The sequence below is a fragment of the Sitophilus oryzae genome, unplaced genomic scaffold, assembly GCF_002938485.1.
Source record: "Sitophilus oryzae breed Bouriz unplaced genomic scaffold, Soryzae_2.0 scaffold_1441_pilon_pilon, whole genome shotgun sequence".
NCBI classification, from domain to species: Eukaryota; Metazoa; Arthropoda; class Insecta; order Coleoptera; family Curculionidae; genus Sitophilus; species Sitophilus oryzae.
The window spans coordinates 1,170,653-1,195,092 of record NW_022146106.1 but is presented as its reverse complement, the minus strand read 5'-3'; the positions used below and the strand labels follow the sequence as shown (position 1 = coordinate 1,195,092).

The window sequence follows — 24,440 nt, the reverse complement described above, 5'->3', positions numbered from 1 at the left end:
ATTCGTTTGTTCCTATGTTTCTAACGACGATGCACCACCCAGTATATATTTACGCCTTTCAACAATTTGCATGCAAAACAAAACTGTAACAATTTAAAAAAAACGTTCTCACGGAACCGATATAATTTCGCGGTATTTTCCATGTCGGATCGGTTAGTTGTTTACGAAAATAATACATATTCGTCAATTCAAAAGAAAAATGTTTCCATCTAATTAAATATCATATCATTGAAAAAACGGTGTTAGAATTGACTTTGAAATGGCAATCGACGACATTCACCTTATAATTTTATATGTAAAATGTCACTGATTCTTATTTCCAAGCAAACTCTGACGCCGTGTTTTTTTCAATTGCAGGATATGTGGTTGAGTACTAAAAGTTTCGCTTTTTTCCATAAAAAAAACAGTAACCAATCTAATAGTACGAGAGCTAGCAACGTCGGGAAAACAAGTATTTTAAGAAAGCTGGCTCTTTGATATATCTTTTACTATGCTCTCAGGAACAGCGTGCGGGCTGTCCGGCAACCGGTAAACGCTACGTTCACTACTGCGCATTGAAAGAAAATACTATATTTTTATTAGTACTTATTAAATTCTAGTATTGAATATAAACCGAGCTATAAAAAGGTTCCGCCTATGAAGCGAGGAGTCCGAGTTCGAGACCGGCTCGGAGTAAAATCTTTTTTATTTTATTTTCGTTTATATTCTGATAGTAAAGTAGTAAATAAAGTGATTCAAAAAAACAAATACTGGGTATTATTTTTGGAAAATAAATGTTAATAATGTCTAGTTCGTCGGAGGAAAGCGTAAACAGCAACGAAAAACCCTCCCCAAATATTATCTCTCGACGATACTATAATTGATTTTGAGTAATTCGTGGTAATTTTTAGTAAAATCGGGAAATTATTTTGACCGTCTTAGTGGGAAATTCCATTTCAAATAGTTGGCAACACTGCGTCAGACAGAATTTAGTAGTCATTTTCTGAAAGACTTTTTATTTTTGGTCGGTATATGTATGTTTTCAAAATAAAAGTATAAAGTATTTCCAGAGTCGCTGGGACTCTTAAGTTGTTTGTCCAGACAATGTCGACAAAGGCAGTACCGAAATTATGAGCCTCAAAGCATTTCAACTTACTTTGGAAACACTATACCCATTTTAGTTATACACTGTATTATTTTTTCTAAAGTGTTATTCCTGTTTTTGGGCCTTTTTATAAAAAAAATGGAAATACCTAAATTTGTATAAAACAATCCTAATAAGCATAATTGATAGTATAAAAAAATATCACATAAGTCATAATAAAATTCTTAAAATCTAAAACCTCTGACGAGGAGTATTGGGCTCAAAAAACTCACAATCTTTTAGGATGTTTATTTCAAAATTTAATTTGATTTAAAATTGGGGCGACATGTTTCGGGATTCATTTAATTCCCATTTTCAGGTCCAGAAAGACAAAAGTCACACCAGGAAGCCATACCACTCGGAAAAAATAAAACAATTGGATTGTTAAAATTCATTAAACAATTGTACTCATTGTAATTGCAAACCAATCCAGTTTCTCAAAAGAAAAAACCCTTCGTTGTTGTTCTAATCAATAAAGGCTTATACCATAATTCTTAAACACAGTCTTATATTATTTTATTTAATATTTTTCCTATTTCGACAAGGATCAACGTCTAAAGTATAGTATTAGTGGTAGTAATTATACCATAATTATTATGGTATAAGCCTTTATTGATTAGAACAACAACGAAGGGTTTTTCTTTTGAGAAATTGGATTGGTTTGCAATTCCAATGAGTAAAATAATTGTTTAATGAATTTTAACAACCCAATTGTTTTATTTTTTCCGAGTGGTATGGCTTCCTGGTATAACTTTTGTCTTTCTGAGTCTGAAGATGGGAATTAAATGAATCCCGAAACATGTCGCCCCAATTTTAAATCAAATTAAATTTTGAAATAAACATCCTAAAAGATTGTGAGTTTTTTGAGTCCCCTACCCCTAGTCAGAGGTTTTACATTGATATGTACTCACAGTAGGTTGGAGAACGTTTAGTTAAATTCTTAAAAAGTAAAAGTAACTTTCAAACTAATAAAATTATAATTTAAGAATGTCATACCACAGTTTAAAGAATATAAATATCAGGGTTGGAAAAAATCATGATTTTTTTTAAAAATCAGATTTTTCTGATTTAAATCAGATTTTTTTGATTTTAATAGAAAACATGATTTAAATCGGATTTCCAAATAATTAGGACTTAATTCCAATTAAAGTTCTATCCTAAATGGCCAAATCTTCATAACTCTGACCAATACTGATAACATTAACAATCCTACGGCGCGTGTCATTTTCCCACATCGGTCACCAATATATTCCGCAAAAAAGTCGCTCGCTTCAGATCAAAAGGATTTTTTTTGAAATGTCACAAGAGTATCAATTTCAACGAGTGTACAAATTGTTACTCGATTATTTCCAAGGCATTACTTTTTATATTATTTGCAACGTTTGAAATTGATTAAAAAATTATTTGTAATGTTTAATTTGTAAAAATATAGTATATTCTACTCGGAGTAAAAATGTACTTTTGTGCCTCTTTTTTGTATCATGCGTCAAACGTACAACCTTGTCAAAAAAAGTATAATTTTTACTCCTTACACACTATTGTTCGGAAATAGTCTTAAGTGGAGAATGAAATTAGTATTATCTATTGTCAAAGTGTAAAATAAAAAGATATAAAACAGCATATTTTCTGACAACAATTTGAAGGTATAGTCTAACATCAAAAGAACCTTTTTCTGCACTAGAGGTTGCGAATGAAATGTATTCGTACAACATTTTTTTTGTAACTTGTACATAAATTGTAATAATTGTAAATGGATATGTGTAGGTGTATGTGTTCTACATTTTTTATATAGTTTTATAACATTTCCAATTTATTCTAGATTTATTAGACGTATTTAACCGTTAAACTGGCAAGTGTAACATTTTATTTAATGAATAGGGTATATATGTTATAGAAATATTTTTTATAGTTTTCTAGGACACATTTTTATAACTTTTACAGTTATTTTTCGATTTATTGTAAAGTTTTAAAAAAGTTGATTTTTTGATTTAAATCGCATGATTAAAATTTAAAAAATCACTTGATTTAAATCACGATTTAAATCATGATTTAAATCATTTGATTTAAATCATGCCAACCCTGATATACTCTGTTTTTTTTCTCAGGTAAGATTTCGACTGACGATGACAGAAGAAAAGCAGATGACGTCCCATACCAATCTATTTATTTTACTAAAAAAAGTTTCTAATAATTTTTAAGTTAACTATGGATGGGTTTAAATATAAATTCGTCATGCGTCGTCACTTGTTGTTTTTAACCAGTTTTATTGGTTTATTTCAAAAATGACAGATCGTATTTCAATTTTATTGGTTTGGCGGAACGATGAACGACAATCGGACGCCGATGCGTATGAACTCGCCTTTAGGCTTTTGACGTTTGTCAAAGTCTTGCTAAATTATAGGTTATAATTTTGTGACAACTTTTGTCAAATATCCTGCGTTTTGGAAGATGATGCATTTTGATTCGTGTTATTACGTGTGTTTTGTGTCTTTTGAAGTCAAGTAGAGGAAAAATCGAGTGAAAATTAACTGTAGAACCCAGATTCGTTTATGGTTAATACTCGCTGCCCAGGCAGAAAGTCTTATACTGTGGTCTTATACAGATACACCAATAAAGTTACTATCAATAAAGTTCGTATACCATCTCGTCGTAGATAAGTGCATCTCGAATATGGTAGAAGGACCATACTAAACACATACTAAAAACTGGAGTAGCTGTAAAATATCGACATCACACGATAGGTAAATAATGGATTTTAGTTTAGTACTGCAGAAAAATAATGTCAAAAGGTACTGGTTTAAAAAAATTAAGATTAAAGTTAATTAATCAACCTGTGAGGTATAAAATTTGGTAAGTGTTATTATTAATAAAATAGTTTGTTTTATTTGTGTTGTTTTATTTATTCCTGCGGAATATTACAAATCTGTATTTGTAGATAAGTTATATTGATAAATATAATCTCATAAATGCGGGAAGTTTCATAAAGCTTGAAAGTAAGAAATAGTTCTTTTATATATTTTTTGGTATGTGGTGTCTTGTTTTTGTTTGTTTTGTATTAACACATACCGTTTTTTATTAAATAAAATAACCCGATTACATTTTTTCAGTTTTATGCAGTTTTTTTCACAATATTTTGAAGTTACTTGTCAGTCAAATTTTAAATAAATATAGGTCGCCTTCATCAGGACGTAGCGCTACCGCAGCGATCACTAATTTTCTGCTGAACGCGCCGATTAGTTGTGAGCGCTCTGGGATCAGTCGCCATTTTTTCCATCAGATTTAAAATACGCTACGCTACCGATGCATGATGGATTAAACGTCACATACGCCAAATGTCACAAAATGTTTTGGAAAACGAAAACAAACCATTTTCTTTATTGTTCTCGGTTGACTAATCCCCTCGATTTGTGCCAAAAAAGGATGAAAACAATTTAATATGCTTTACTTATGACTTAGACTATATGCACTACTGATGATTTATACCTGACCTACTGACCTTAGACAAGGAAAGAGAGTTCCTTGTCTAAGGGATGCTAAAAAGCGCGTTCAGCAGGACAACCAATCGATGGCACATCGCTCACTGATCAACTTATCCTGATGAACGCGACCATTAATTTCCTGCTATGCGTTCCAGTTGTACCAACTTATTTCTTTGTAAAATAAAATAAACTACTTTGAAATTAAAATGACAGACACATCTATCACTGTCAAGGATCTTCTCGTTTGACAGACTATAAATATATAGTTGGTTTGGTTTGGTTTGATCATACTGTATAAAACTTACCGATGAACTAGATAACGATGTATCACCTCGGCAACTTCTGGTATTTCTATGTACATACATACAAGTTGTGGCAAGTAAAAATCCACTTCACTGTCATCAAATGTAAACATTTTATTGACAATATAACAGAGCACCTGGAAGTCAAAAAATTTTTTTTAAATACAATTATTAATGTATTGAGAGACGTCAAGTACAGAACAATATCTGTATCATATGAAAAAAACAGCGTCACAGACGACTGGGTATGAAAATCGATGTTAATTTTGGCAAGGTCAAGCTTTAGACGTCATTTACTTGGCCCGTACTCTTCTTTAATTTCTAATGGCGCTTACTGCCGGTTGGCATTAAGAAGGTTGTAATTTATTTTTAAATTGAGTAAAAATGCCTTTAATGGTGTAATTTGAAATTCGAGAAAAAAAAATAGGAAATAGATTTGTCTGTCTGTAAACGTTCTATCCTTTTTTAATCTTTCTATAATTGAAGATGGTAAGTAAGAAACAGGTTAAGTGCAAAAAAAAAGAAAATTGTGGTTTTATCTTAAAAATATGCTAGCCTAAAAAATATAAACCTAAAACTGTCTTTACAGTCAACGATTGAAATTAGCGCATTTGTACCCCCACTAAGTTAGAAATATGCTCAATAACTCTGTTTTGTTATTTTGGCACTTAGCCTGTTTCTTACTTAGGCCCAGCGTCCACGGTGTAACTGTTTTGTGACAAAAGTTGCTGTTTGATGGAACTTGCAAGTATTTTACAACCTTAGTAACGTATAGTAGTGTAAAGCCGCACACGAATCGATTCGAATGGAACTAGTTTGCGATCAGTCTCAAATATGTTGTTCGCGACCATTTCCCGCGGTCGCAGTTGCGTTGCAATTTTAAAGATGCGAGTATTTAAGGGTGTATTCCGTTGCTTACCTTGGTTATGGTTTTATGTTCCGTTTCTATCGGTTTCCTGAAAGTTTTCTTATTACGGAACACGGTTCCTAAAAAATTTGGTTATAACTGTCACCAAACTAACCAGCGCGAAAAGGCTGGTTTTTCTGGTTTTGTTTGTCAATCAATGTCATTTATGTGACAGAAATCAAGCAAATATTGTAAGTTTGAGTGAAATTCTCATTTAATTTCTAAAATTTGTAATAACATTTTGTATTTACATCCAAAAGCAATGGAGGTAGGCAGTAAAGGTATATAAATTTCATTAACTAAATATAATTACTTTTTAGGACCATTTAAACTTATCATGCAGTCATTGTCTCTTAAAGTCAGGAACATTTAAAGAAAACATGAAAAAAAAGACAACAAGTAATCGTGAATGTTTTGTAAGCTATAGAAATATAAATATTGAATAATTTGTTTATTTATTATCGACCTGTTTTAATATTGGACCTGCAAATGTTCACTTGAGCTGTCTAACGAGTTTAACAGTTTATTAATAAAGTACTTTTCAATATTAAACTCCATTGAAAAGAAGAAGCAAACGTAAAAGCAGAGAATAGGCACATTAAAAATGCTTAAAAGATAAATTTTATAATAGAGGTATTGAAATTTAGAAAACGTCAACATATGACGTTTCCAGTATTTTACCAAACCGTTCCGTATCAAACCGATGTTTTTCAGGAACCGTTCTTTACCGTAGTTTACCGGTCTGATTCGCCTGGTTTTGCAACGGAATACAGCCTAAGTGATTTCCAAGTGGTTATTTTATATATTTCAAAATGGGCGATTAAGAACTGAACATAAAATTTGTCAGAGAGTTTGAGAAATCCAAAGAACTCTATAATTATATACATTCTGTGCTACTCCAAGAAAGACGTGATAGAGAAAGCATGTACTGATGGACCCAGTACTCTCCATGAGTACTGCATTATCTGCGGTACTTGTGTAATTAATGTGGTCTTCATCATCTGATTCTCAATATTCGGAATTTGACATTGTATTTTTTTTTAACTGAACTGCTACACCAACTGGTTAAAACTGATTCAGAATGAATTGCATCCGTATGCGTGTAGAAGTTTTACTTTAGTTCTTAGTTCCGGAAACTGATTGTAAACTAGTTTGCAACTTTTGTCTCAAAATAATCCAACCGTGGGCGCTCGGCCTCAAGGTTTTTAATTATTAGTGGTAATTTTTGACAACTTTTATGTCAATTTTTAGTAAATGGCGTCTAGAGAGTAACCTCGCGAAAATTATCGATTTCCGTGCCCAGCAGTCTGTGAAGCTGTTTTTTTTTCCGATCATGAGGTATAATTAATAAATAATACCGGACTATCAAAAAATTTGATGATCAAGCAGTCTTTGACTCTGACTAATGTCTATTAACGTCAGAATGATTGGGATGGTCATTGATCATATTATATCAGTAATGTTAATAAACAGTCTAAATTTTAGTTTCCATTATCTTGTCAAAAACTGAACAGAGTGAACTAATTGTCAGTTTAAAATATGTTATGATTTAGCATTGTTATTAAATAAATAAATGTTTTCACTGCAAAGTCTATGCTAACATATAATAAACATATACCGGGTGCGTCTCAAAAGTGGCCCACCCCTATAACTTCTTTATTTTTTCAGATAAAAAAACGATATTTGGTATGTAAGTATATGACATAAATTAGAATTGATTGACGTATTCAAATGTTTTTTGTCACTTCCTGTTTCAGTGGAAATTACTACAACTTTTGATTTTTAAATGGCACCCTCGGTATTTTTTTACTTTATTCGATAGAAAATCACATTCTGAATAGAATGACATATCATATGTCAACTTTTGACATTCTCGCTTAAAACAAAATTGAATTTTAAAATTCAATCTAGATTGCCATGGTTTCATGGTTATGTTAAAAACACTAATTCTTAATCAAGGAGCCTTGGAAAAATAGATTTGATCGTCTAATGTTTTTAGTGTCTTGTCCTGGCCAGTTAGAAAATGCTCAAATCGTATTTTACTCATATCTCAATTTTCTCAAATGGTACGAGGGTGGCTCATTAGCATATTTGGAAAAAGATTTTTTTACGAATAATTTGGTACCACACACTTGGTATTTCAAGTCAAATTGTCATTATGAACCGCATGTTACAATTTGAAATAAACCATATACGAAAATGTCAAAAGTTGACATATGATATGTCATTCTATTCAGAGTGTTATTTTCTATCGAATAAAGTAAAAAAATAGCGAGGGTGCCATTTAAAAATCAAAAGTTGTAGTCATTTCCGGTGAAACAGGAAGTGACCGAAAACAATTGAATAAGTCAATCAATCCTAATTTAAGTCATATACTAACATCATACCAAATCTCGTTTTTTAACTGTCAAAATAACAAAGTTATAAGGATTAGCCACTTTTGAGACGCACCCGGTATTTAAGTAAATGAACTGAAAATTTTAATTGTTACCTAAAGAATTTTAATCGACTCTTTATATATTTTTGCTGGCGTCACGAGACAAGTCAAAAATAAACATTATTTAATTGAAATTTCTGTATCAGTAGCAAAGATAATAAACATATCTTAATAATGTCTGGTTTATTTATGTAGATTAAGAAACGTCAATAAATAAGATAATTTATTGTTTGAATCTTTTATAAGTATTTTTTTTAAAGAAGCAGAGAAAAAATTAAGAAAATAATTTAAAGTTATGAATCACTATTATATACCATCTACAACTATCTATCAGTGTGCGATAAATACTGTATGATTTAAAAAAGAGCGTCAAGTAGACTTGGAAATTACGATCATTCGCTTTACAGCTTCAGATATGAAATGTCAGCGACTGTCATTTCTATTCCAAATCTGGCGGCGTTTTTTCGATCATATGGTAGCATATTACACACGATAAGCAAAACGCACAGAATACACATAGTATTATGCCACATGTCGCCACAGCCACACTCAAATAGAAACAAAATTCTAACATTACTCTTACATTAAAATTTAATTTATTCGTATTTGTGGTGGCATGAAAAATGACCTCCAGTTGGCTTGGAAATGACGATCGATGTTGTGAAATGTTTGCGAAAATTAATGTTGCTTTAAAATGTAGGCTTACTAAGGTAACAAATCAGAACATAACTTAAATATCGAGTGTCGATGCCCTTCAATACATAATCCTGATTGCGAACAATCCGATTCTAAAAATTACGGAATGAAAATAGAACAAAATCAGCTATAACAAAGGCAATAGTATATATTCCGAAAACAACTGCGAATACTGGAACTCTTAAATGGTTTGTACAGACGATGCCGGCAATGAGGCCAACAGAAACAGTGCCAAAATTAAAAGTCCCATTCTATTCCGATCGCCTTTCCATTTGATAATGAAAAACTATAACTAGTTCAAAACATCTCTAAGTTAAAAATGAAAAATTGAACACGACGCTACTGAATCCGACAGTCCCTAAAAAATCAAAGTTGAATTGCGCTAATCCGGTTCCTTCAACATCGTCAGTAACTCTGTTGATTAAGGAAAATATTTCCTTAATCAACAGAGTTACAATTCAACAGAAAAAAGTAACCAAGCTTAACCAGCTGTAAAATAAGTAATATCTATGGTTATTGCCCAAAACATGAAAACAGAAATAAAAAACAGAAAAAATAATATTTTTGAGAAGGAATTAGAAGAAATGTTTGAAATGCTGTGTTTGATAGAGGTTGCTTTTATATTTTAATTTTTTTCTGCTGGTTCTGATATAGAAACACCGGTAAGTATCGATAAACCGGTAATTCCATGTTTTACATTACCGTTTACCGGTAAATTTGCAATCCCCAACTATTAGGTACGGTGTGGTAATAGATATATTGAAACTGTTAATTTACAAAATACCAATAAAATATAAATAATATAATATTTTAAATAATGTAATCTATTCAAACTTTTACTTACCCCTGGCTCTTTGCTGTTAAATAAATAATGCATTGCCATAGGCACATCAAAAACTTTACTCTCTAAGAGCCTCAACATTCCAGAACTCTTAGTTGGCGGATTTTTTCTCATCGCTGGTTTATTCTCACTCGAACCGTTCTCACTATTTACAATTTCGCGCAACCTTTTAGTCCTTTGGTCGTTCTCATCGACCTCACTAATTTTACATTCTTCTTCTGTCGTCAGTGGTTTATCCAAATCGTCGAGACTCTCTCTGCTCTCGTTGGTCAGTTCCACGCTAGACTCACGAGTTTGATCGCTGGTATCAGAGCCGCATAAAATGCCGCTATCATCCGAGCCCAAAGATGCAAGTTCGTCTCGTTGTTTGGAGGATGCCACCTAAAAATAAAAAAGTTTCTAATATTTTTTAGGTTAACTATGGATAGGTTTTATACTGGGTATTCCTTAATGACATGCTAATATTTAAGAAGGTGGTTGGTTCTTGGGCCTATTCTAAGAAAAGAACTTCATATGAATATATGACAGGGATAGGAGTATTTGGGCCGAAAACTAAATACTCCGAACCAATAGGCACTTACCACAGTATCCTTCAGGCAGAAATTTACGCTATCGAAAGATGCGTACAATTTATCTTAGATAGAAACTATCGAAAACAGGAAATTACCATCCTATCCGATAGTCAAGCAGCACTTAACGCAATCAACTCAGTAACCATCAATTCGAAGTTGATCAAAGAACCTAGAGAAGCTCAACAAATTAGGCAAAGAAAATAAAGTCCTCCTATTCTGGGTGCCTGCTCACCAAGGGATAGAAGGCAATGGAAAAGCAAATGATCTAGCTAGGAAAGGAGCGAACACTCCACTAACTGAACCAGAACCGTTCTGTTTTCCAAACGGGAACCAACTGAAAGCGGAATTGAAGAATCTGGAAGACTCCATCCGTAACTTGGAATGGGTGTCCTCCAACGATCTAAGACACTCGAAAAAGTTCCGTTCATAGCATATACATATTAAATATATACTGATTATCGCCTATCCCTGCAATGTGTTGAAATTGAAGCCGAGTTAGAGACAACTAGATAACCGGTCCATGTATATTTAACATAAGTTCATCTGTTAGGCAGATACTGGCGCAACAGCGCAACTCCAAAATTCCGAATATCGATTAGCCCTTACTCTGAGGATTAGCCAATTGTCGAACGGGAACGCAAATGAAAGCCGTACGAAGTTGGACGGAGCCGTACGAATGAACAGTTGGTGCTAGCGTCTAGTCTCTTATTCGTCTGGTGATCCGATCAATAATTCAAAATCCCGGCTTGCGCACTACGCTTGAGCACAGCTAACTGAGCGACTTATGCAAATTCCTTCAGAAGATTTATATATCCATTTCACCGGCTTGGCTTCACATAATGCAGTTTGGAGTCGATATACTTTAGTTAATATATAGTTCATAGTCATAAAGATTTAGAAAATAATTTTTATTATTCAGTAGTATACCATTTTTTTTCTCCAAAAATATTCAATGTAAAACCCGCATGGACGGCACTGGTTGAAACGAATAAAATTCTTTGTAGACCAAAAAAGGTATTTTGATGCATAGAAGACGCGTATCAAGTTTCATAAAGATATCTGTAATAAAATCAGAGTTATTATGAAAAGTTTTTTTAGAAAAATTTACCACCCTGTATCTCAGAAATTAAGATGTTTAGTACATACATTCATATGAAGTTTTTCTCTTAGAATAGGTCGAAGAATCACCTCCTTAAATATTAGAATGTCATTAAGGAACACCCTGTATAAATCCGTCATGCGTCGTCTCTTGTTTTTAACCAGTCATATTGGTTTATTTCAAAAATGACAGATAGGATATTTTACTATGTAAAAATTGTCTATACTGCACGTCTGCTGGATCTGTGTCTATGAAAGGAATGCGGACAAAAAACATTTAAATAAACAGCAATATATTTTATACGTCGACTTGCCGAGTACGTCACCGCAAATCGCTCCGCCCACTCATTTTATTGGCTACTTGCAAATTTGTCGAATTTTTATTGATGGTACGCGTCGTTTATTTTTTTACGAAAAACATCGAGAGAATATCGTTTCCCCTTTCACGGATACCCCGTAGCTACAGAACGGACAGACGTACTGTACCTATGTGGCGGATTCATCTATCCAAAAAAATCCTTTATGGGTATTTCGCCACTGCACTGCAAGAAAAATCTACAAAATAAAATAGTTATTTTTTTGTAAACACTTCTGCGTTAAACCTAAACGGACGCTGCTTGTCAGAAGTTGTGTTTACAGTAATAAAAATTTGCCTAACAAAGAAAAAAATGCTTAACGTTTCGGAAAGTTTTCTCTTTCCGTCGTTGGAAGCAAAACAATATAAAGAATCAAGAAAAAACTATTTAAAATATTTAAATTGAACTATTCGAGAACACTTTACTTTTTAAAACAGATACGTCTACAACGTCAACGATTTCTTGTAGACGTATCTGTTTTAAAAAGTAAAGTGTTCTTGAATAGTTCAATTTAAATATTTTAAATAGTTTTTTTCTTGATTCTTTATATTTTTTTGCTTCCGACGACGGAAAGAGAAAACTTTCCGAAACGTTAAGCATTTTTTTCTTTGTTAGGCAAATTTTTATTACTGTAAACACAACTTCTGACAAGCAGCGTCCGTTTAGGTTTAACGCAGAAGTGTTTACAAAAAAATAACTATTTTATTTTGTAGATTTTTCTTGCAGTGCAGTGGCGAAATACCCATAAAGGATTTTTTTGGATATATTTTACTATGGTTGCAGCGCGGGAACGATGAATGACGTCCGGAGGCAGAGATGCGTATGAACTGGACTTAAGATTTTTTAAAACTTTTCAAACTCTTGCCAAAATATAGGTTATCATTTGTGTCAAATTATGTTAAATAACCAGCGTTCTGGAAAATGATAAATATTTGTGAATTGGTTTTGCATTTTAGTTTGTGTTATTAAGTGTGTAAGGGTAGACCCAGAGTTTTATTAGCCACCAATAAAGTTTGTATACTCGCATATGGTACTAACTAAAAACTGGAGTAGATGTAAAATAAAGCCATCACACAAATCTTCTTCAGTTTTCAGTGTAATAAGAACTTTTTTTGTATATATAGATAATATCAGGAAGATAGGCACAATCCATTGTCTTGTTTTCAATTCACTAACTTTATTGAATAATAGGGAGGTAACTCCTTTTGACCAATTTACTCATAACCCGGTATGATTTAGAGGCCAAAAACCAGTTTGAGTATTTCCCAAAAATACGGTTTAAAATTTAAATTCTGATACCACAACCAACTTTATTTCAAGATTAACTAATCGTAATATCAATTTAAATAAATATGTATAGACAATATAAGCAGAGATAGTGATCTCATTCCTTTTAGTTATCTGTTCTTACTGGTCTAGTTGGGTATTTTATTGTTACGTTATTTTTGATAATACATAACAATGGTCTAAAGCAAAAAGGTGTGAAATTTTGATGAATATTCAGTGCTTATCTTAACATACATACTTACATAAAATTTAAGAGAAATTTGATATTTTTGATTTAGGCTTGCTCTTACGCTCCCTAGTGGTTAACGAAGTTGATTAAAGTAAATCAACGTAATATCGAAATTTCGAAATTAAATTTCTTGGCCTATTTATGTGAACAAGAAAGAAGAGCCGTACCGTTGTTTACCATTTAGAGAGTGAGAAAATACCTACGTAAAATAACAGAATATCTCTATTGCCGATTAATTGAAACAGTGACTAATCTTTATAAAATACCTTTGAAAAAAACAACTACTGATAGATGGTCTAATTCTAATTTGATTTTATTCAAACCTCTATTGGTGTAGTTTGTAAAAATAAATGTTTATAAAACTGTATTAGTTTTGTTTTATAAAACTGTATTTAGTCCGACCCAGCATTCTAAAAGTTCTGCACACATCAAAAAAAAAATCAAAATCAATATACAGGGTGCTACAAATTCGAGGTATGAGCATTGGTATCTCGGAAACCGTAATAGATACGAAGATGGTTAAATTGGGGCAAAGTTGCGCCTTGAAATGTTCACCAAGATGGCATCAAAAAAGTTTTAAAAATTTCAAGGATCGCTAAGTTTTTTGGAAAAAACGGATTTTTTGGAAAATCAATTTGAGTTTTTCCTGTGGTTGCTTTTTAGAAAATCAAAAAACTAATTACACATTCTCATAGCCACTTTATTAGTACTATCTGACACTATTTTTAAATTTTCAAATTAACTGATCATTTGTGAGATACAGAGGCCAACTTAATTTTTTTAAATACGGACCTGCATTTTTTATTTCAGTTTTTGAAAGAACTCGGTCTCCTGAGTACAATGATATGTCATACTTTATACTTTTTTTTGTTTTGGGTACCTTAACAACAACAAAACTAGTTAATTATTATATAAAATAATTTCAAGTCCGACTATGGTTTTTTAAATTATTTAATCTGATTATATTGATCGCAACAATATTGATCAGCCCTAATTAACATTAAATAAACCAAATTGAGCGAATTGAAAGATTCAAATAAATAATATCCAGGTCAGCAATTTAAAGATAATATTTTTATTTTATTGTGAATTTGAAATCTCAGTGTACGATCTAATAATATGCATAACATTATAATCCTAGTTATTATATAAATCAGCTTCATCAAACTAGGGTTGTTACCCTCCCTATTGCACAAATTTATTATTAATTCAATTTTATTAATAACTCTTTGAACATATCTTCTTATACTTCCGAATGCATTTTGTACTCTTTATTGTAAATGTTGAAAAACATTTTGATTTCACTTTTACAAATGACGTAAATTTATGCCGCCCGCCCCTTGGTGAGACGTTCAGGAATCTCGCTGGCCAGTATATTACCATTTCCAATTCATCTTCCGGGTGAATGATTTGATTGTTTATATTATATTTATATTATTTTTTATTTTTACTGCATTTGATATTCCGTATTCAATATTTTATCCCACGTCATAGTTAAGTTTGAAGACTTATCAATATTGTAAGGATGAATAGATTAAATATTAAAAAAACAGAGCCTGGCTTGAAATTAGTTTAAATAAATTGTGTTCAAATGTCTGAAACAAAAAAAATATGAAGTGTTGCATATTATTGTACTCAGCAGACCGAGTTCTTTCAAAAACTGAAATAAAAAATGCAGGTCAGTATTTAAAAAAAATTAAGTTGGCCTCTGTATCTCACAATTTATCAGTTAATTTGAAAATCTAAAAATACTATCAGATAGCCCTAATAAAGTGACAATGAGAATGTGCAATTAGTTTTTAGATTTTCTGAAAAGTAACGACAGGAAAAAATAAAATTAATTTTCAAAAAAAACGTTTTTATCCAAAAAACTCAGCAATCCTTAAAATTTTTAAAACTTTTTTGATGGCATCTTGGTGAACATCCCATAGCGCAACTTTGCCCCAATTTAACCATCTTCGTATCTATTACGGTTACTGAGATACCAATGCTCGTACCTCAAATTTGTAGCACCCTGTATATAGCTGATGTAAAACGCAACTGATCCAAAATCTACAGAAGAAAATTCTTGAAAACTTCACTGTTTACTTGTGTAGAAATTTGTGTAATTACCAAAAAAAAATTCGTCGATCGTGTAAAAAATAACTAGTTTTTTACACTAGACCAGAATCTGGGGCAGACATGTTAACACTAAAAAGTCACTGGAGGATGAAAGTCTTCAAATGTAGCTGAGGGTTAAATTGAAGAGTTATTTTCCAAAAAAAAAAACGAAATAGCTGCTCAAATCCTGGTAGGTAAACCAAGTAGCAGTACTGGACACATCGCAGCAACATTCCGGAAAAGAGTTGTAAGTGAAGAACAAGAACCCGAGGCCTCCACGAACAGAAATGAAAATAAAACTCAAAAAACTACTGGAAATGAAGTTGGTCAATCAATTACGACAATCCAATCAATTGCGACATCAAAATTAAAATGAATTCAAAAAAAAGTTATTAAAAAAAATAATAATATTTGTTTATAGTGTCATTGTCAATGGTAATATTGTTCTGTGAATTATTGTAAAAACTTTTTAATAAACATTTAAATAACAATCTTAATTCCAACGTAGAAAAAATGTTGTTTGCAACATGTGCACAGAGCATACTTATTGTTGCACGCAGCATGATTGAAAATTCATGCGTCGTGCAACAAATATATCGTTTTTGCGCTAGTTACACAAATATTTATTTTAGAACATAATTGATAAATAGACGTATTTGTAAAAATAATTTCAGTTTTTTCGTTCTATTTCTGGAAAGAGGCATGTCATGACTGAGACAGAAAACTAAAAAATAAAAAGTGGTTTTGTAAAATTACTCTGGGTTAAAATCTAAACTAAGACCTACTTGTCACTGGCTTCAGGCTTCTTTCAGATTCCTGGTGAAGCGTCTTTTAATATCTGATAAGAAAATGCGTAAATTTAATGAGAATTCGTTTTTATATTAAACAATAACGTTAGCATTCCAAGCATGGAAATTTCAATACTATGGCAACCTCTAAAACCTACCAATGCTGGCGTCCTAAGTGGACAACCTTACGTTTCAAATTCAATAAACGGTGTTACTTTTGTCAGTCCTGAACCTATAAAAGGTTTGGCTTCTGAGAAAAATACAGTTTTGTAGAATTTTCTGAACTTTAATTAGTATACGAGTTATTTTTCTGTAAAAAGTCAAATCCGAGATATACCCAAAACGTAAATAAAATGGCATTTAACCTCTCCCCATGCTTGAACCCAATCTATCCCCGGGGACTTTTGACACATATCAGCCCAAGTCTAGAGAAACCATTTAAAACCATTTTTAAGACAGGAATGTTTTTATATAATAAACAACTTATATAATTTAACTGAACGAGTAAATGTGAAAAAACTTTTAATTTTTAACTTTATTGAAAAAACTAATAATGTATATTGGATATAAAAATTTAACATTTATGTAGTAGGTACTTTTAACACCACAACCCAATAAAGAATATGTTTAAAATAGTTAAAATTTAATGCCTGCAAACGACGACGTCTACAAATTAAATTTGATGTGACAAAAATAAACGGTTCTGTTGTATAATTTGAAAAACTTACAGGTTGCCCTATAGAAAAAGCTATTTAAATTTTATTGCCTATCGGTTTATGTTAACATCAAAATATCATAAAAGTTATTGGGTAGGTACAGAAAAATCATTTTATTATTTAAGCACTTAAAAATCTAATGTCTCTACCTGGTAAACGGTACGTACCCGGTAAAGTAGGCATTTCTATTGTAAATCACATATTTACATTTTATTGGACGGCCTTAAAAATATTTACTACCAATATTTTAAAATTTGTAATATTTATTGCTCTTAACAACCTATTACAACAAAAATCATATAATAGGCTTTGTATTAAAATGTGCTTTAGAGTTAAAACAATATTAGGCGTATATAAACTCTGGTCAATGTAACCTTTGTTCTTTTACAATAAAGCTCTTAATACTATTTGAATGCAAGAAAACCGCATAACAAAATCTCTGCTTTACTCTGAGCTTGTAGACGGTAAGAGGAGGCCGGGTGGACAACTCAAAAGGTACAAGGATATTTTCCAAAACTTAAAAGGGATTAACATGCAGAATGAGTGCAGGGAACGGAATGGAGAAGAATTGTAAACTCAGCAACAAAGCAATGAAAGTTTTGAATGTCCGGAGTGCGGTAGACAGATAACATCACGTATCGGGCTTTTCAGTCACAGAAAAGCTCAAGAGGAAAGAAAACGCCTTGCGTGACCATGTTCTGATGCGTGTCAAATACTCGTCAGCGAGTAATGGCAGTATAAATAATAGTTTATTGTCTAACAGGAAATCCCAAATTAAAGACAATTGTGTACACTAAAAAATTCACAACATTCATAATAAATGAAGCTAACATAAGCACAAATCGACAATAAAAGTACAATGCAAAATATAACAATCTATATGTAATCTTAAAAAAAATAACACCTAGTATAAATTTAAAAGTGAAAGTAAAACTCTAATTCTAACGAACTACAATAAAAAATATCAAAAAATGCTAGGATTCTTCATTTGCCGGACCAAAACATTCCTGAATTGACGCAGCGAGTCGCCAAATATATCAACAGATGCCAGGCTCTCAACATCATTGAAATCTGTACAGGACCGGTAGAGGGGTGCCTTACCAGCTAAACAAGTCCTGACGTTTGACAGGTAGAACGTGTTTTGATTTCTAGTACGGACGAGCGGAGCTGAAAAGTTCAGTCGAGCTAATAGCGAAGCGCAGTCCGCATGACCGTTATAAAGTTTATAAAGGAAAGATAAAGAGTGAAGTCAATGAGTCTCTGCTCAATAGATAAAAGATCAAACCTTTGCAACAGCTGTAAGTGGTTATAACCACGCTCTGGGAAAACACCATCCAGTTTGAACGAGATATATTTTAGGAATTTACGCTGAACATTTTCTAATCTCCGTATTACATAATTGATTTTTGATTTCACAAGGCTCATGTATAATGCCGTTAGACATAATGGACTATTGAAACCTTCTGTGGATCTCAGGAGAAATCCTAAAGATTTAAGAGCGCCACGGGATACTTCATCAATATCTATGTTAAAAGTAATTGATAATAATAATACTGTAGTGTATAAATATTATTACACCCTGTACATAATAGTTTAGATATAAGTATTTCTTAAGTTAAGCTAATTAAGGTCAGTTTATATTATATGTTTAGAATTAGTTGTTTATATAATATTAGGAATGCAACTATGCATTTATTGGATGTCGCGCGATATGCTAATTAGGGTTAACCGAATCTAATTACTATTAAGATTTACACGAGAACAGATTGTACTAGTTATTCGAAATAAAGTTGGTTTTTTATATAGTCTTGGAGTCTCCTTCAGAGCATGTAATTGCGAACCCAAATAAGAACATTACATGGCGACCCTGCCATTGCATGCTTTGGGGATATTTTAGGAAGACTATGGTATAAAAGAATGGGGCAATAATCAATCCAAAGAAGAAGTTTGGTTAGAACAGTGGTGGCGTTAGCAATGTAGTTTTCAAATATGGATACACCAACCCAAACAAAACCAAACCAAAAGTTAAGAAGGCGTTGGAAAGGAAAATGAGATCCGAAATTGAAGAGCCGAATCAAAATCCAAAGTCAAGAGTTAGTTTAGTTTAGGAATGGCATACGGAGTTAGTTCTAGGTAATGTTAGTTTATTCGATTTATTTTTTTTTAATATTTATTCGACAGAGTTAATTTTAGATTTTTATGAGTAGTTCAGATTTAGAAGTAGTTAAGGAATCCTAACTAGTAGAATAAAAAATTGTGTAGATATTAAGAATAGTAGTGTTATAAAAATATTGAAAATATGGGTGAAAATTTTGATTTACGCACAGCAGCGTCCTTGTTACCCTCTATGGATGGGTCCGAGGAGGCTACTAAACAATTAATTGATGCCATCGAATTATATAGCGAACTTTTAGATCAATCCAGTAAACCTTTGCTAGTTAAATATATTTTAAAGGCCAAATTAAACCAAAACGCTAAGTGCAGGTTAAATAAAGATTAGAATAGTGTTGTTGATTTAATTGAAGACATGAAACTTTTCTTACTTGCTAAAAAATCTGTATCAGCTTTATCCATCTGTATGATGCTTTGTCAGTCTTACGAGGAGTAAATGAGAAAATCGCTATCAGTACATTTGCAAATGGTCTTAGAAACGCAGAATTAAGAACAATTATTAAGTCGCGAAATTACCAAACCTTAAATGATGCTATTGTCGGGGCTAAGGAAGAAATCTGTTCAAATAACGTTAGTTCTTCTTCAGTTTATCATATTAAAAATAAGCAAAATTATAATAGGGGATATTACCAGGGTAATCGTGGCAGGCCGCGGCCGGTGCGAAAATTTAATCATGGATATAACAATAATTTTAATAGGTCAAATTTTCATCAAAGCCGACAAAATTACAATAAAAATAACACTAATAATTATCGCGGTAATATGACCCATAATCGTGGTTAGCAAGGTCGGGGACGATTTCCAACGCGTCGAGCGTATTTTGCAGACGATTCAAATAACACACAGGAGCGTCGCGACGAAGTAAATAATGATCAGCAGTTTTTTCGTTCCTCACAATAAAAATAATAATTCCACTAATGCAATAAGTTTTAATATAAATTCACTAAATTACATTTCTGTTTTATATGGATTAAATAAGATAAAACTTTTAATTGATACCGGGGCTAGTATTAGTTGTATTTTTACTGAAAGTTTAAATGACTGTGAAATTGTCGATACGACTAGGAAAATTAATGTTAAAGGTATTGTCAGTTCTACTTTAACGAAAGGAACTGCTGCGTACTGTAGGAGTTAGCATTAGAAAAGCATTAGAAAAAGCTTCCACTTTGACAAAAAAAACTATAATGCAATTTCCCATAAGAATTGTGTCAGTATAGAAATCACGAATGATGATAAGACTTTTTGATTATACTTTTTTGTTGTTATTAATAATCTAATAATGGTGTAGCAACATTTAGGAGGTTAGTTCGTTGCTAAATCTAAGTTCAATAGTTTTCGTTCATGTAATTAATTTATTCGAATAGCAGTACATTATTAATTATTATTGAACACATAATTTACTACGAAAAGATGGATATTGTTGATATGCAATGCTGTATTTAGTATTAGTTCATCTACTTTCATATAGATGTCGCCACTAGTAGTAATAGAGAGAATAATCTATGGCGGGAATGTGTTTTATTGTATCATGTTTGTGTCACAGGTTGTGTAAAAATGATTATTGTAGTTTATCATTATAATTAAAAGTTATAGAATCAGTAAATACGGTTATTACTGCGATCCATGAACCTTCTATATAGATATGACCTAGGCAAATAAGAACCGGTAACGTCTATATTTAGATAATAAAACAAATAGACAGTGTGATAAATCAAGAATTTATAGTGACATTTTCGGTAGATCCTATGGAATTTTAAAATTATCTTTGTATTTTGGAATGCCTTTATTTACCTGATGTCTCACTCCATCAACCAGGGCCGTAGTAATGACATTTTCACATTCCGGACTTGGTGTGACATCAACTTCCGGTATCCTCTGCAAGGCAGAATCCAACGAACGATTACGATGATGTAACGTCATGTGCGTACTAGTTACGGTTGTTACTTGTGTAACTGGAGGTAAAAGAATCCCCATAGACCTGTAAATATAATTTTACAATAAATAATGTGCCACGCAAAATTTAAGATATTAAACATAGAAATAATGTAATGATCTAAAAAAATGGCGTCAAAGACGGCTGGGGAATGACGATTTGGGCATCTTTTAACTGGCCAGGACAAGACATGAAAAAAACTCGACGATCAAATCTATTTTTCCAAGGCTCCATGATTAAAAATTGGTGTTTTTAACACAGCCATGGCACTCTAGATTGAAATTTCAAATACGAATTTTTTTAAAGCGTAAATGTCAAATGTTGACATGTTATATGCCATTCAGAGTGACATATTCAAAGTGACATTTTCTATCAAAGAAAGAAAAAAAAAATACCGAGGGTGCCTTTTAAAAATCAAAAGTTGTCATTTCCGGTGAAACAGGAAATGCCAAAAACAATTGAATATGTCAATCAACCTAATTTATAGTGTTGGGAAAATTCGAATTAAATAATTCGACTAATTCGATAGTAAATTAAAACTAACTAATTCGATTATCTTTTTCGATATAATCGAGATAAAAATTAGTAGTATTTTATATTATATCTGTGGTAACCAAATTACAAATGAACATAAAACATAACCTCTTATGGACGAATATTAGTAATTAGTACTATTTAGTAGTATTCATTCGTTCTGAACGAATTGAAAATTTTCACTTAAACTGATTTATAAAGGGAATCGGCAAAGAAAGGAACGATCCTGTGGAACGATCCGATATAGAAAAATCCAGGAATCATTGTTATTTCCTATACTACGTAGGAATAAATCAATTTAAGTGAAAATTTTCATTTCGTTCAGAACGAAAGAATACTACTATTATTTGGTTCATTTCCATCTCACCCAAATTTTACCGAACACCTGCCGAATACTAAAATTAATTTTCTTCTTTTATCTAAATAATTATCGATTGCCAGTGATAAAATTAAAAGAAATACGAACCGCACGTAAACAAGGACATACTTATATCGTTTTAGAAGAAGCTTTTATTTTAGAGAGGAGGTTTTCAATAGGAATTGAAATGTTTATAAAAGGCCATAACAATAACAATCATAAACTCGGCACTTTTAAATTTAAAACTTTAAATTATGGTTTATTAAACGGCTTCGGCACAGTTAATAGAATACATTGAATAAAGAATATATTTTTTTATTCTTTATTCAATGATAGAATATAGGTATGGTAATGGTTCAGAATTTGTTTAAAATAGTCCCTAGACGAGCACTAGCTGGGACGAATTTATTTTTAGATTAAATTTATAATTCTACTAAATAATTCGATTGTGAAATATGAATTATTACTAATTATTCGATGGTGAAAATAATTCGATTATTCCCATCACTACTAATTTATACTAACATACCAAATCTCACTTTTTATCTGAAAAAATAAAAAAATTATAGGGTTGAGCCACTTTTGAGACACACTCGGTATAAACAAAATACATCAAAAGAACACAATATACTCGTTGACAGTGACAACCGACTGTTCAGGTTTCACAGATCAAAAATTAAAGTTCTTATTAAGAAATTAAAAAGCAAAAAAATAAATTAGACAATTAAAATTAAACTGCAGAAAAAATATGAGCAAGTAGTAAATATAGATTTTTATAAGCGTTAATGATAAAGATGGTATATAATTATCAGAAACAGGTTTAAAAATTTTATTCGATGTTATATTACTTCTTTATATTGGCATGAAGGTTGTTTTTAATAAAATTCTCTCCAGCTCTGCTTAGGAAATATGCTTATCAAGAATATTTCATTGTTTTATTTAATAAATATAAAAAAAATGATTAAACTGAATAACAAAATAATACATTATTAGTAGATAAAAATAAATTTATTTACACCTAATATATGTATAAAATGCTAATTTTTAACAATAATTAATCTATTTGACTTAAGATTAATTTTGTGGCGCTGCTTTGTGTATTGAGTATATTTTCTTCATTATAATATAACCATATAATATTCTAACTTCGCTTTTCAGTATTACACAGATTAAACAGATTATATACTTTGTTTTTTCTTTATTGTTTTTCGTGATTCCAATTTTCGGAATCGGGCACTAGTTAGGTTACTAGTTTGCGCACATAGCACGCCCACTTATGGCCTCTAAAATTACCGGTACAGTTATTAGAAAGATATCGGAAAACCGAATAGCGTCATGCAGTATTTACGCGTACCTTATCATGGTTACGATATGCGCGAGTCAAGTTTTAACGCAACACCCGCTAATAACGTTACCGCCTGACGTAATTTGCGGATCAATTACACCAAGCGCTATTTCTAAATAACGTTTAAAAATTGCTTAAATGGGCATGTGTGGGTATTTGACAACCGGGGCCGGCCGGCTAGATCTTTTATTTTAGGTTATGTTTGAATTGTTTTGAATTATTACTTTAGTTTTATTAGGTAATTTGATATTTAAGTAGCTGGGATTAGTTTTAATTAAATAAATATGGCCCAAAATATGGATTTCACCTCTTCCAATATTAAAGAACCTATGAAGAGGCTTAGGTTTACAGCAGATGACGACTTAGCCCTTCTAAGAGAATTTGTTGCTTGTTGCCCTAAACCCACTGGCAGACGTTAAACAATAAAGCACTGGAAATAAGCACGTTAGCCCTTTAGTTTTAAAATACCTAGTAAACAAAACAATTTGAAAGTTTTAAATTCAAAGTTACGTTAAGTTTAAATAGCGGACGCGACGCGAGCAGAATTCTTTCCGATCCGATAACTATAAATGAAGAGAGTTAATACCACCTCACGTAAAGGAAATAACACCTGGCCTTATTAACGTCCATGCACGCTATTCGGTTTAGCGATATCTCTCTATTACGCTGTTTATTGTTATTTTACGCCAGTTTATTTTTGCGCACAGGAAATTTTATTCGTTTGCACATCGTCATAAAAAACAATTTTCGTATTACGAATTATAGTCTAAGAGCTAGCAACGTTTTCGAGAAAGTATTTTAAGACGTCTGGCTCTTTGATATATCTTTTACTATGCTCCATGGAACAGAATGCGGCCCGTCTGGCTGCCCATATCCGTTGCGTTTACTACTGCGCATCGGAAGAAGATCCTATATTTTTTTATTAATTTAGTCCTATAAATTCTAGTATTGAATACAAATCGAACATGTCTCCATTGCGCAGTGCGTAGAGTATTCGACCACGAACCGAAGATTCAGAGTTCAAATCCAAACCAAATCAGAATATAAACAAAAATAAAAATAAAAAAATCTTTGACCAGACCCGGATTTGAACTCTGAATCTTCGGTTCGTGGTCCGAAACTCTACGCACTGCGCTATGGAGACATGTTCGATTTATATTCAATACT

The 24,440-nt window shown here is 31.9% G+C and overlaps 1 protein-coding gene across 2 annotated transcripts in view; it reads right to left on the bottom strand.

Moving 5' to 3' along the window:
- LOC115876971 (phosphatidylinositol 4-kinase beta) overlaps positions 1-24,440 on the bottom strand; it is a 67,595-nt gene that overhangs the window by 16,052 nt on the left and 27,103 nt on the right. For both annotated transcript variants that reach the window (XM_030893018.1, XM_030893019.1), the window contains exons 3-5: positions 20,895-21,081; positions 9,789-10,166; positions 4,908-5,041 (exon numbers count right to left, since the gene is read on the bottom strand). In XM_030893018.1, coding sequence (XP_030748878.1) covers positions 4,908-5,041; positions 9,789-10,166; positions 20,895-21,081 — 699 coding nt within the window. The remainder of the gene's footprint in view (positions 1-4,907; positions 5,042-9,788; positions 10,167-20,894; positions 21,082-24,440) is intronic.